Source organism: Zootermopsis nevadensis, unplaced genomic scaffold, assembly GCF_977971745.1.
Source record: "Zootermopsis nevadensis isolate Lab colony 2312 unplaced genomic scaffold, Znev_1.0 Znev_ptg000037l, whole genome shotgun sequence".
Lineage (NCBI taxonomy): Eukaryota > Metazoa > Arthropoda > Insecta > Blattodea > Termopsidae > Zootermopsis > Zootermopsis nevadensis.
In genome coordinates this window covers 6,443,603-6,457,107 of record NW_028259169.1, presented here as the reverse complement: position 1 = coordinate 6,457,107, position 13,505 = coordinate 6,443,603, and the positions used below count along the sequence as shown (strand labels likewise).

General features: G+C 43.9%; 1 protein-coding gene across 1 annotated transcript in view; it reads left to right on the top strand.

Moving 5' to 3' along the window:
* Positions 1–12,697, top strand: part of LOC147871868 (transcription-associated protein 1-like) — a 28,332-nt gene extending 15,635 nt beyond the window's left edge. The window contains exons 3-9 of the mRNA XM_087360080.1: positions 712–1,260; positions 1,775–1,860; positions 2,131–2,352; positions 2,693–2,898; positions 5,806–5,895; positions 11,592–11,753; positions 12,524–12,697. Coding sequence (XP_087216206.1) covers positions 1,248–1,260; positions 1,775–1,860; positions 2,131–2,352; positions 2,693–2,698 — 327 coding nt within the window. The 5' untranslated portion in view covers positions 712–1,247 and the 3' untranslated portion in view covers positions 2,699–2,898; positions 5,806–5,895; positions 11,592–11,753; positions 12,524–12,697. The remainder of the gene's footprint in view (positions 1–711; positions 1,261–1,774; positions 1,861–2,130; positions 2,353–2,692; positions 2,899–5,805; positions 5,896–11,591; positions 11,754–12,523) is intronic.
* Positions 12,698–13,505: the final 808 nt, after the last annotated feature.

The window sequence follows — 13,505 nt, the reverse complement described above, 5'->3', positions numbered from 1 at the left end:
TAAAGTGGTGCTAAAGAGAATATTTTATATTATGTTTCAGTGAACTACAGCACAGTTTACATTTACAACAAACTCATATATGATGGGTACCTGATGTAAAGTTTATGTAATCACAAATATATTTTGTATTCCTGATAACAACCACAATACTTCATGTGGACAAGAAGGCAGAAGGGCTTTAATTACGTTTCAGGTGCTTATAAGTTTACAAACTGTGGAGTGGTATTTCAGGCAGCATTTGGTTCGGCAGTGCCGTGTAGTGTTCGCGGAGGGGCATGTACCTCAGGTGTATTGTCGGTAGATGACAGGACAGTTCGTCAGGGTGCGCATATATTGATCATTGAATATCCCTCATGCTCCGCCGGTGGCGGGATGTGTTCGCTGTTTTTCAGACGTTGCCGTCCCTGCGTGCGAGAAAATGGCGCTGCTCCTCTGCTGTTATTGTTTACTTCGGACGGCGTGATGGTAGGATGCATGCCCAGTCGAGTGCAGCTTTACTCTCTTATATTTCCAATGCTTGCAAGTTTATTTGAACTGATGTTTGTCATCTTTCTCCTGTGTGAAGTACGTAAAGTGGGAAATATTTTGGTTGCACGAAAGGCCGGATTAGTTGCCAGTAGGTTATTAATGTGGTGTAGAGTGCCTTCGTAGTAAGAATTAATACTGGTCTCTCAATGCGGATGTTTATTTCTGTACATGGTTTTGTTTCAGGTAGGCGTGAATGCAAGCATATGGGATACTTCAGCCGTTATGCAGTTTCGAGTCCATCATTACTACGGAGGTAGCAAGACTTTGCTCCGGTAGCTGACATGACCATTGTGCATGATGGACACAATTCATCAGGCGATGCGGTTGGGATGACCCACAGACACGTAGTGGGAGCCTCAGTTTTTGTGACTTGCATGTGGAAATTCAGTAGCTCATTATTTACTGGTACAGTGAGCCTGTTAGAGGCTGTATCACAATTAGTTTGGGTTTAGTATCCTGCCAGTACCAGGAGGCTTCTACAAGTAATGTATTTCTTTGTCATATCATAAACCCAGATTTCCCATTTGCTCTGTCCCTCATACATCAGTTGCTGATTTAGGAAGCAGCTACTGCATTGGCCACTGCTGTGACCATTGAACATTAGGATGCGAGTGTAATTATCTGTACTCATTGTGATTGATGATCCACATGTGGAGATCTCCGCAGTCCATGGGATTCCGTACAGATTGCAGGACAAGCAAGCCAGAGCCACTTACCAGATGGCAGTCACAGGTAAGTTCATCCATTTGAGTAAATTGTTTAATAAACTTCTTTTATGAATTATAATGCCATTATTGAAAGAAGAAGAAGAAAGTGTTGAAGACCTTTTGTCCAGAAAAGTAGCAAATGGTTTTAATGAAATAAAGAACTTGTCTATTTCTTCTATTGAGACTACAAAGAAACAATGAAGAACGTGATTTTTCTTTGCCAGTTTAAGGAACCACATTTTGAGGCTGACCTCCACATAGTTCTATAATTGAGAATGCATGGAGTTTACCTCCATGCTCCCACTGCCTCATGGCATTGCGCTTAGTCACAAGGATAACTTCAGCTGATATAGCGAACCATTAAATGTTTGAAAACCATAATCGGTGTTGGTTTTCTGTAAGTCCAAGTGGTGTTAGAACCCAAAGACCACTGTGAGAACCTGAAATCTCTCTTAAAACCACATTTAGTACGTGAACTTGTTGAAAGCGTCTGCTTCATATCTGGAACAGCCAGTAAGGCCTGTTGTGTAAGTTGGTAGGAGTGTTTGTTGCTGCAGCCATGAAAGAGTTACGACGGTGTTCCTTGTTTGTCACTACACAATGGTGGCGATATCACAGGAAGCTGGTGAGTTCAGTTTTATAAATTTAGATTGTTCAACATTGAAACAATTTATATTACTGATGGTGAAGCTTCCACCTTTGCTTCCAGAAGGCATTATAAAGTGGCATTACTGATGGTGATATGGAAAATAAATCTAATTGATACGGCTACCTCTTGCCCCTTGTCGGTTGAATTCACCTTAGTAGTAGAAGTGCTACAGATGTTGGCTGTGTTGTAGTGGCTTGCCATTTCTTAATCTTTCATTTACGTCCTTTCTCCATGACATCAAAACAGGCGAACCTGAAGGGCATGGACCGACTGGTGTTTACAGACTCCCTCGCTGTCATAATGGGGCACGAGGAGAGGGAGCCCTGTAAGCCGGGACACCTGGCACTTGTTCTTTTCTTGGAGACAGCGATCAACATCCTCGGCTCCAAACCGACGGCAAGCGAACTGTTCGTTAAATATCCACTGAATCAGTGGCAACGGAAGTTGCGTGGGACTGACGTGACGTGTGTGAGTTGTAGAGTTTGTAGTTGCAGTATTATGACGTGTGGAATAATGGCCCACTTGGCGAATGTTTTAAATTTGTTGGGGGGGAGGAAAGAAAGGCTCCAGTATGAATCTGTGAGCGAGGGAGTTCAGAATTTGTCAAGTCGCTGGTCGTGACCCGTATTTAAAGTTAACTTGTGAATGGGTTTGTAATGAACTTGACAGAATTTGTCTTCTGAAAATGGAAGGTGCTTGTTCATTGGCTAAGGTGGGAGTGTTAACTGCTTGGTGAAGTTAAACTGTGTGTTCTTAGAAGAGTGTGATGTCTTGATTTCTTGAATGTGAATGTATTTTCTCTTTCTAGGAGTAGCAGATTACGAGAAACAGAATGATCCTTCAGATTCTACTGAGCACCACGTGACCCGCGTACTGCCAGCCAGAGAAGCGTTGAAGTACGTGCGGCAACAGTTGGCAGACCGACTTGATGTCAGAAGATTAAACCTGCTGGGACAAAGAAGGAACCTCGTATCCGCAAGAGACTGATATCGGTCTGAACCAGGCATTCGTTGTGTGAGTACATGAGCATTAGAATGTATTTGATGTGGCTGTTGTGTGAGAGAGATGAGTCTGTCCAATTTTATTAGGTACTTTAGATGATGTGACTGTAAGTGTGAGAGTTGATATGTTGAAAGACGTAAATGTGGTGAGGGATTGGCATTATTGCAGTATCTGTGGTACGCTAGAGGCATTCATGATATTGTTCATAGGATATCAGAATGTGAGGTTTATTTATCCTTTTTAGACGAGGGTGGTGAATATTTGTGATAAGGTTTTGTTACACGTGAGATGTGTGCAGTGCTGAGGAGCCTTTAATGTGGTCTGTTTACTAATTAATAAGTGAGCATTTGCCAGTGTAAGTAATTTAGTTTTGTGCACAGTGAGCGGAGCTGCCGGGATATTTTCTGTGCTTTTGGTTAATTTTGAGAGTTTGCTGTGTTGAGCAAGGGGATCGGTTACAAAACTCGTAAGTTTGTGGTGTGGTGTTCGTTATGAATTTGGATTTGCTTGCAAAAATGGAGATGACTGTCAGAGGTTCCATTTATTTGAGACTTAACCATAAGTTGAGAGTTGTCAGGTGTCAGTCTCATGGACATGTGATGAGGCTCAGTATTACTTCTGGTATATTCCGTGGTTGCGGGTGGGGTAAGGGGATTTGCATTAGGATCGAGGAGTGGTTTGGTTGGTTGGAACCAAGTACAGAAAGGCAGTGCCACTTATGTGGGTCACAATGTACCAGTGCTGGTGTTGTCAGGATTGTTATTTTATGTCTGTAAAATGGTTGTGAAGAGTTCTTGGCTTACGAAAGACTAATTTGTTAGTGTTGTCAGTCAGATTGTTTATAGGAAGAATGTAGAGATTGTGTTTTTGTGTGTGTGAGAGAGAGACAGGCCGAAGTTATTGACCATTTAGTTTGGTTAAAGATTGTTGACCTGGAAATGAAATGATATATGATGTCTGTTTGGTGTTCGTTGACCACTTTGGCTGCTCCCTCATAAATATATTTTTACATAACCCCTCCTTCCTCTCATCTTGGGCTCCCATATCGCACCCACTAAAACCCTCAGTTATTTTTTTTAGAGGGCAGAAATCAGGAAGGAAATGCATACAATACGAAACCCGTGTCTCCCCTCCTTTCATTTCTAGAACTACTACTGTAAGAATCCGCGCTGAAATGGAAGGGAGAGGACTTTAAGTGGTACAGCTCTTTTGCAGGATTTTTGTTAAAATATTAGAGTGTTTGAGCTGTCTGTGAGTGAAGATTCCTTTGCGTATGATTCTTGGAGGTAGAACGTAGCTTTGTTTGTTGCACGTTTTATTGATCTTGTTATTGGGTAGTCAATCAACATACGATCACGATGTTGAAGGGGTCCCGGGATATTAATAAACATTGTGACCACAATCAGAAATTCTCGTGTAGACATGCTCTCAATTCAGTAATCAGCGTGCACTAAAACTCATCTCGTAAAACTGTTTATTGACGTAATGTCAGATACAAAATATTGTTTTGCAGAATTGCTTTCTTTATTTTGTTGTGTTTCTACTTGTTAAAGTTGTTACATTGAGAGTGCTGCTGCTGGTGTCATGGAGAGATGGTTCCTCAAAGTAAGAAATTTTTGGTGGCTCTCCTTTACTTAGTGGGGAATCCCCACGTCCACAGTACAGAATGTCTAAGTATTTGCGACCGGGTTGGTGGCCCCAGCACCCTGCCAGTTTCTTTGGCACTTACAGTCATCCTTCCATCATGTTATGTGAATTGGGTGTGGAGCGAGGGAGAGAAGGCAGGCAGTTGTCTTCTGGCAAACTGCTGCTTCTGTAATTGCTGGAAATGTGACCATACGAGTAACCAAGACTTTGAATAAAAATCTGCCCCAAGATGTGGGCATAGTTGTGCGGATTGTTTTAAAAAGGGTAGCAGAAAAATTGAACGTAGTTTAGCGTAATGAATGGCGCGTTGCTTTGGTTAACAAGGAAATGATCATTTGTTTACCGTAGCCGAAACAAATTATTTACGAACACACAGTCACGAAGGTCATATTGAACGGCTTTTCGCTTTTGCTTTACTTCATCGTTTTGTCGTCTGATTTGACTTCGTTTGTCCCCACCATATTCCTACGTGATACGACCATAATTCGTTGCGTTGGATACATTACTGGGCGGGGGAAAAGGGTCCCTTTGTAATTTATGAAAGTGACATTTGACAACTTGCTGAAGCGTAGCCTAGAACGTTTGTACATTGTCCGACAGAATTCGTGTATTTCTACATTGTTTTGAGGTCTTGTTCGTCCTCGTAATCGTTACAAAACAACTCGGCTCAATTTGAATACTAAGAAAAGTGTTAAAACTAGTTACTACGTGTTTGTCCAGGAAGGCACTGATGTTTTGTAGTTGGTAATATTACCAGTTTGTTACGATTCTAGTGAGGCAGTCAGAAAGGAAAAGAATGAGCACGGAAGTTGCATATGGCAGATCAGGTGTTTGGAAGAAGAAGATGGCAATAATGATGATGACAGTAATTGCAATAAACTTGTCTTACTTTTTTTTTCAGAATCGTCACCTTTACTCGGAACGCCTGATGTGATCTGGATATGCCATTCTGGTCGCTGTGGTGTGACAGCAGATAGGTTGCGGTGTTTAAATATCAGTGTTGTAATGCAGTTTGGAATAAGCAGGGTTCCTAATGACGTAGGATGTGGAAAGAGGCAACTCCATTCTGAATGAATCTGGTTTCATGTGGAATGTCACGGCCATTGCACTTTGGAATTTCCTGGAAACTCGGCTATGCTGTCAGAGGAATTTTGCACTTATCTTCATCCAAGATTGTTTCCTTTCACACAAAAGTCTGAGCTACGCCGCAGTTTAAAATATAAGGTGACATTTCCATTGATCTGTCTTTTACACGAACATTTGTCATTTCAGAGTTGGTGACCGTGAAATAATGACTTTTTGTACAGACTGGATGCAGCGGCTTGTCACCGTTTAGATTCAGCTGTAATGAGTATTGCCCAGGTAAATGTTAGGTGGAGGGAATATGTTGTTTGTGGTAATTCTTACTAATATAGAATATCACAAGTTCTTATCTTATATAAGAATTATTAAGAAATCTGTGAAACCGCCCTCCACTCTCTCCATTTTAATTTTGATTAAACTGATCTTTGCCCGTGGACGTCGTGGTCTCCTACAATTGAACAAAGTTTGAGGTAAGGGATTCCTAATTATAAATATTGTTGTTCATCACATTTAATGTTTTCGTCTGCATTTGTGAACTCGTGTAAGAGAATTAAACTTTTTTAACACAATTTCAAGTAACATTAGATTGACTTCTGTTTGTTTACGGCAACATTTATAATAAAAGAATATTCCAGTAGGCAATTAACTTTTTACAATTTTAAATGAATTAAACGTGTTTCGTGGCCCAGAATCTTAATAAAAATACGTGGATGCTAAGAAGTGGGGTTTGTATTCTGAACAATAATTCTAACGCTTTTCATCTCTTGATACATCAACATTATTAAAGCGTTTTAGGGAACTGAAAGAAATTGTATTCCGGATTTAGAAGAATAAATATTGAAGAATCTCCCTACATCAGCAGATTAAATCTGGGGAATGCTTGCTATTATTGAGTGCAAAGTATTTATGGGTGCAAAACGTGGTCTCTCTCTTTGAGGGAGGAACATAGACTGAGGGCCTCTGAGAACAGAGTGTCGAGGAAGATGTCTGGACCCAAAACGGGAGTGGGACAGATAAGAGAGAAAAATGCTTGACGAACTCCTCACCCGATGTTGTGAGGGCGAGTTGAAAGTTTACAAGGCCTGAAGGGAACACCTCGGCGTAGGTGGGAAGATAACATTAAGACGAATCTTACGAAGATGGGTCTCAATGGAGTGAACTGAATGCAACTGACTCAGGATAGACCCCGGTGGCGGGCTTTTGTGAACACGATGATGTACCCGACAGACATTAAGGTGGCTCATAAATCCTTTGAAAGTGTGACAAAGTTTAAATACTTGGGAACAACAAAAACGATTCAAAATGATGCTCACGACGAAGTTAGGAGGAGACTAAATTCCGGAAATGCTCGCTACATCTCAGTTCAAAATATTTTGTCTTCCCGTCTGATTTCTAAGAACCTGAAGATTAAAATATACAAAACAATAATCTTGCCTGTTGTGTGGTATGGGTGCGAAACATGGTCTCTCACTCAGAGGGAGGAACACAGATTGCAGGTGTTTGAGAATCGGGTGTTTAGGAGGATATTTGGGCCTAGGAGAGAAGATGATGGGGCATGGAGAAAACTGCACAATGACGAGCTTAAAAATATGTACTCCTCCCCCAATATTGTCAGGGTGATTAAGTCGAGAAGAATGAGATGGTCTGGGCATGTAGCGTGCATGGATGGGACAAGAGGTTTGCACCGGGAAGCCTGAGGGGGAGAGACCTCTGGGGAGACCTAGACGTAGATGGGAGGATAATCTCAGGCGGGATCTATGGGAGATAGGAGTTGAAGGAGACTGGATTTTGTTGGCCCAGGACAGGGTCCGGTGGAGGGCTTTGGTTAGTTCGGTGATGAACCTTCTGGTTCGGTAAGCCATCTAGTTAGTTAATCGGTCAACGACATGACCAGCTTTCTTATTAATTATGATTGTCCCAGTTGGCGCTGCTCGCAACAGTTACCTTCGTTGCAACTAAAGGTACGACATTTTATTTTACATCCATTGTCCTAGCACTGTGCGAGATTATGTCAAGAACTTCTTTACAGTTCGTGTACTGATTAAGTTACAAGTTCACGCTGCAACCTGTAGCAACTAGATATCGTGTCAGTGTTAACTGATTTTCCGTTTATTCATGCAAGTGGAATGGGACATAATGGCCACCCGATATGTAGGACTGTTTGTAGTGGCAGCTTGCTGCAATGGAGTGCGATACTGACCGGGTTAATACGACCCACACAATCGTATGTCCCAGTGACGCATTAAACCACGGAAGACATTGTACACAACCTTGACTTAATCACATTAACGTATAGATGCTTCTGGAGTGTGTGCCCAATAGAATAGCAGTAACTTGGATGTGCTGTTTGAATGGATTTATCTGAAATGACATATGGGAATACCTTCCCCTACAAGCGTTGATGGGTACCTCATTCAGGCGTAAGCTCCCAGTCTATTTGCGCAAACGCAATTATGACAGAAACAATATCTGCTGTGGAAACCTCAAATCTTACAATATAGTTCTGGTTTGAGGGGGTAAGTAGAGGATTACATGACCTACCAAGCTAAGATGTTAGCCAAACCTCGACTGCTAACACTTAATTGTTCATCATGGAAGATAAATTACGATCCAAAAACTGAACTGCCAAAGTTTCAACTCCCCTGACCCCCATCCCGGAGTGGGTTTTGGCCAACACTTTTGAAAAAGTCACGCTTTGCCACTGTGGGAATTCCTTTTCAAAATTTTTTGCTCAGAATATAACTTTTGGTCCAAGCTGGTGCGGCATTACGTTTCTCTCTTTAACTCCCTCTGCATTTATGACCTCCTCCCTCCCCCCCATCTGGACACATCACATCAACTGGATGCTGTATGGACGTAGAATACCACACGGCAAACACATACGTACTGTGGCAAAGTCCGTCATAAATAAATATGAATCTGCCTTCAATGTGTGGATAATGGCAACCCATATCAACATGAGTACCATCAGACATACATGAATGTACAAAAGAAATGTATCTAATCTCGATCTTATGTATACATGGGATATACGGATATCCGCACGTAGGAACCTTGAAACTTCGATATCAGCAGACGTGCGTGATTACACCAAACGCACTGATGATAATGTTTGGCAAGTATTGCCTTACGTCAGTGGTCCCCAACCTTTTTTTTGCCCAAGGGCACATTTGAGAGTTTATGAGATCGTGACGGGCACCAACCAATTAACAAAGCCAAATTTTCCTTTCTCTGGACAAATAAGATACGGACACCAAATAATACACAAAACAACACGACAAGAAACAAGATACAAGAAACCACGCTATCAAAAATACGTAATTTTATAAGTACAATTATTATTACTCAAGTGGGAAGTTAGTATGATGTTTGGCGCTGCATTTTATCGGCCAGTTTTTCAAATTTGGGAGAGTAGGATGATGTTGCTGCTCGCAATCGTCAAGATGGGCATTAGTACGTAGAGAACTGTGCTTTGATTTTATAATGTTCATGGTTGAACGGCCTTTATTATTTAGTATAACCTCTTTCCGTATCAACGCGGGCACCGCGTTGGGGACCACTGTTGTACATTATTTCGCCCTCACATCTTCGTCAGTTATCAGAGTGATTATTCTCTTGTAACATTGATGTCACTGTTAGGTCAAGGTCATGACAAAGTCAAGACAAGATCGCCCCAATAGTTTGCCAGATAGAGGTCTTTAAAATTCTCAAGGTCATACGTATTTATGCCAAACGGCAAATACCTGATTGACCATACTCATGTCAAAATGAGGTCACGTATAGGTCAAGGAAGCCACGACAAATTCGGCCCAATAGTTTCGTAGATACTGGTCTTAAAAAATCTCAAGGTTATATCTTCTCACCAATATTTCTGCTAGCCAGCCACCCTAGGGCCACACCCTTTACCCCAGGGCCACTACCCCAGTCGCACCCCTTCCCAGGGCTATCCCCTTCTTTGGGCCAACCCTCATGGTCACCCCTACACATGATCGCCCCCCCGGGACCATCCCCTCAGGATCCCTGCAGCATCACCATATCCCAGGAACCACAGGATCTCCTAGGACCCCAGGATTCCCTGGACACTGCCCTCTAGGATCACGGCAGGATCCCCGAAGACAATCACCTCTAGGATCCCCTATAACCCTCTCCAGGATTCCTCGGATTTACCAGGACTCCCCATGACCATCCTAGTATTCCCCACAGATTTCCTAGGATCCCCACCAAGGATTCCCTACCCAGATCTAGCAGAATCTGCCACCAAACATTTCCAACAGAATTTCCCACGATCGCAACCCATGATTCCCAGGATATTCCCCTGGATTCACCACATAATATTACCCACGATCCTGCAGGATTCCCCACCAAAAATCCCCATATTATCCCACATAGGATCCACAACCAGAATTCAAAACGCGCGCCCTAACCCCCGCGCCCTAACCCCCGCGCCCTAACCCCCGCGCCCTAACCCCCGCGCCCTAACCCCCGCGGCCTAACCCCCGCGCCCTAACCCCCGCGCCCTAACCCCCGCGCCCTAACCCCCGCGCCCTAACCCCCGCGCCCTAACCCCCGCGCCCTAACCCCCGCGCCCTAACCCCCGCGCCCTAACCCCCGCGCCCTAACCCCCGCGCCCTAACCCCCGCGCCCTAACCCCCGCGCCCTAACCCCCGCGCCCTAACCCCCGCGCCCTAACCCCCCGCGCCCTAACCCCCCGCGCCCTAACCCCCCCGCGCCCTAACCCCCCCGCGCCCCACGAAGGGAGGTGGAGGCCCAGGCCGTTTCTTGAGCGAGCAGAGGCGCGGACCCGGCTCCGGACATTGGCCCGGGCGCCGGGTTCCAACGAACCACCCGAGTCGGACGAGTCCAACTCGTTGGCTTTGCGCTCGCACGCTACGCAAAACAGGACCTCGTGGGCGAGGCGAGTCGTTCAACTCTTTCGACTAACCGACCTGGCAACAGATCTTGTCTAGGGGATATAGCAGGAACATAGTAAGATTAGGTATAATGAGAGGACCACTCAAAATTCGAAAATAGTACCAGCAACGAAAGCGCGGTAATTGATATGGAATAATACCGACAGGGGGGCTCAACCCCAGCCGCTAAGTGGTCATAGGAACTTAAAACAAACCTCTTAAAGCAAAATAACCTCTTGCGCCCTCTGTGCGGGACGGCGCTTGTGGTGGGTCCCGATGTTCCCGCACAGAGGACGCTGCCATTTATTTTATGTTTTTGAGCCTTGTTTTATTCTGTACGACCATTTACAGGATCCTCGGTCCCGCGATTTGGTTTCATTCGATTAAATCATTGAGTTTTCGCTGCTCGTAGTATTTTCGCTTTTAGTGTTTTATTACTGGACGTATAATTTTATCTGCCCCTTAGTCATCTCTGCCGACACGCGTTTGATGAGTTTTTCATCTTTGCCTTTCCCAGCATGCTCCGCGAAACTTGTTTCCTCGAACAAGTTGAGTTCTTTCCGTTTGTCTGTCTCCTGCTTCGGTACAGCGCGTATGTACGCAGTCTTTAGGTAAGTTGGGGCTTCAGTCGGCCATTTTGATATTACGTCTCAGCTTGTGTTTGGTTTAATTCTCGATTTATTCGACAGCCAAAGAGTTGTTGAAGGTTTCGTGGTGGTAGTACGAAGCTCTAAAGAATGCAGGCGATTTCGTGATAGTGAAAATACTAACCGATTTTCTCTAGAAATTACAAACGTCTTTGAGTTAGATTTTATTAACCCTTGCACCATTGAAAATGTAATCCTGGAATCTGAAGCGAAAATAATAATAATAAATTCTTATTGTGTTGATTTCCACCTCTTTTGCCATTCACTGTACGTGTAATGTAAGCACAAATCGATGAAAATTGTAATATTGATTATAATTGACTCCTGGATTTGACCTTATCATAATGAATACAGATTTAACCTGGTCGGATAGATAACGACCCTGACTTATAGGCATTTCTGTCTGGCGGCTTTACAGGTGAATTACGTCGCTTTTCCATGGAGAAAGTGGAGTGATATAAGATCGTCTATATATTTTTCTCTAGGACTGTGACAACGCACATGCGAGAGTACATGTGTCCTGTTGTGTGTCCCCGGGTGCTACGTCTTGTACAACGCGAACCCGCTTAAGTCATTCAAGGTGAGTTGCATGAAATATTCCATCCTCTGAAGTAGAGAGTTCTTAAAGTACGTTGAGGATAAAACGTGACTTGGCCTAGGTCACACAAGACAAGATGGCTGAAATGACGTTGCAACACTGAACTAAGTATTCTGAGATATTATTTTATTTTACGTTTTGATTGTTCTGTGATACTGCCCACGCATTCCGTCTCCGTGACACTCGTTCAAGACTTGAGGTTTACGGAGCGGTGAGGATGACGGCCGCTTACATCGTGAGGTCGCTAACACGACAACCCGAAAATTATATTACAGCAGCAGCGAACTAAGGACTCCGGTGAGTACAATGAGATATTGTCAGATAATGCCCACTGATCGAGTTTCAGAGCGTACGTACTGAGCCATGCCTCATGGCTCGAAGTGGCTTATCTCCCCTCTCTAAGTTCTTTGGAGTCGGCGAGTTCGAGACCCTGATCAGACAGCAGGGCAGTTAGGACAGTCTGTGTGTGTCCGCCGGAGAGAGAACGACTCGAGGAGAAAGTCTGAAGGCAAGTCAGGGTTTGTGGGGGTTGAGTTGGGCGTCTGGAGTTGGATACCCAGCCGGAGTTATTCGAAGTAGTTTCATTTGGTTTTCTTTTGACTTTTCACCGCTTTACCTCCCCCCCCAAGCCGTACCACCTCACGGCCTGGGACGATCGTGGCCTCAGTAACGTAATCTGGCAATTTCCTCCTCGGGGGGTTCAGTACAGAAGCGACGTAATTATAAATTCTTGTCATTATGTCTGCTTTGAGGTGATTGGCGGAGCCCTCTTCACATTCACGGTGATTATGATATCATCATTCTTCATCGCCGTCGTGAACCTCTGAACCAGAAGATTTTTCCACGTCTCGCTCCTGGACGCTGCTCTGTGACGTCGTCTGGCTCGAGACGTCTGAAACGATGAGGCACCAGCGAGCGATGGACTCGGGTGAGTACGGTGATGTATTATTTCGAGGTTGATTAAAAATTATAATGACTTTCGTAGATAGTGTTCTGTGGGAAATTAGAAATTAGTATGTCTCGACGGTAATGTAGTGTCTGAGTAAAGCCTGGTCTGCGTGGGTGGGATTTCGCGAAGGTACCGATATCGCCAAAATCAAAGAATGTTTGAAACCCCCTACGTACGGTAAGGAATCGAGTTCTTTTATGAGTTGGAAACAGAAAGGAAAAGTTACAGATCATTTGAGAATTGGAAAAGGAGAAAATGCAGACAATCGCAGAGACGTGATAGACACGCACACTTGCGGTATGAGACCAGTTTCTTGCGTCTCTCTTGATGTAAACATGTACGGCAGTCATCGTGTAGCTGACAGTCGTTTAACTGGTCAAAGCCTTTCTCTTCGTGTATAGACACAGAAATTTTAAAAACTGACTGGTCGTCCTTACTTCATTTCTGTTGGATAAATTTCATAAGGAAATGCTGTTGGTGTTAGGTGGACCGAGTATTGCGTACGGAGTCTGTATTGATTTGGATTAGCCGTCTGCCAGGGACGCGACTGAGTAGGCGTTCTTTACGCGGTGATGGAATTAGACAGAGCTGCTAGAATGTAGTGCTGTATAGAGCAGAGGTTCCCAAAATATGGAGAAACATTTTCAACATCCTTTGCTTGATTGAGGCAGTCATCAGAACGAAGTATCGTTCTGCGTTGTATCCCGAAGGATGGTGATGGGATACAGGAGAGTAGATCAAGAGGAAGTGCGTTGATATTCAAGTCCACTTGTAGCAACACAGTA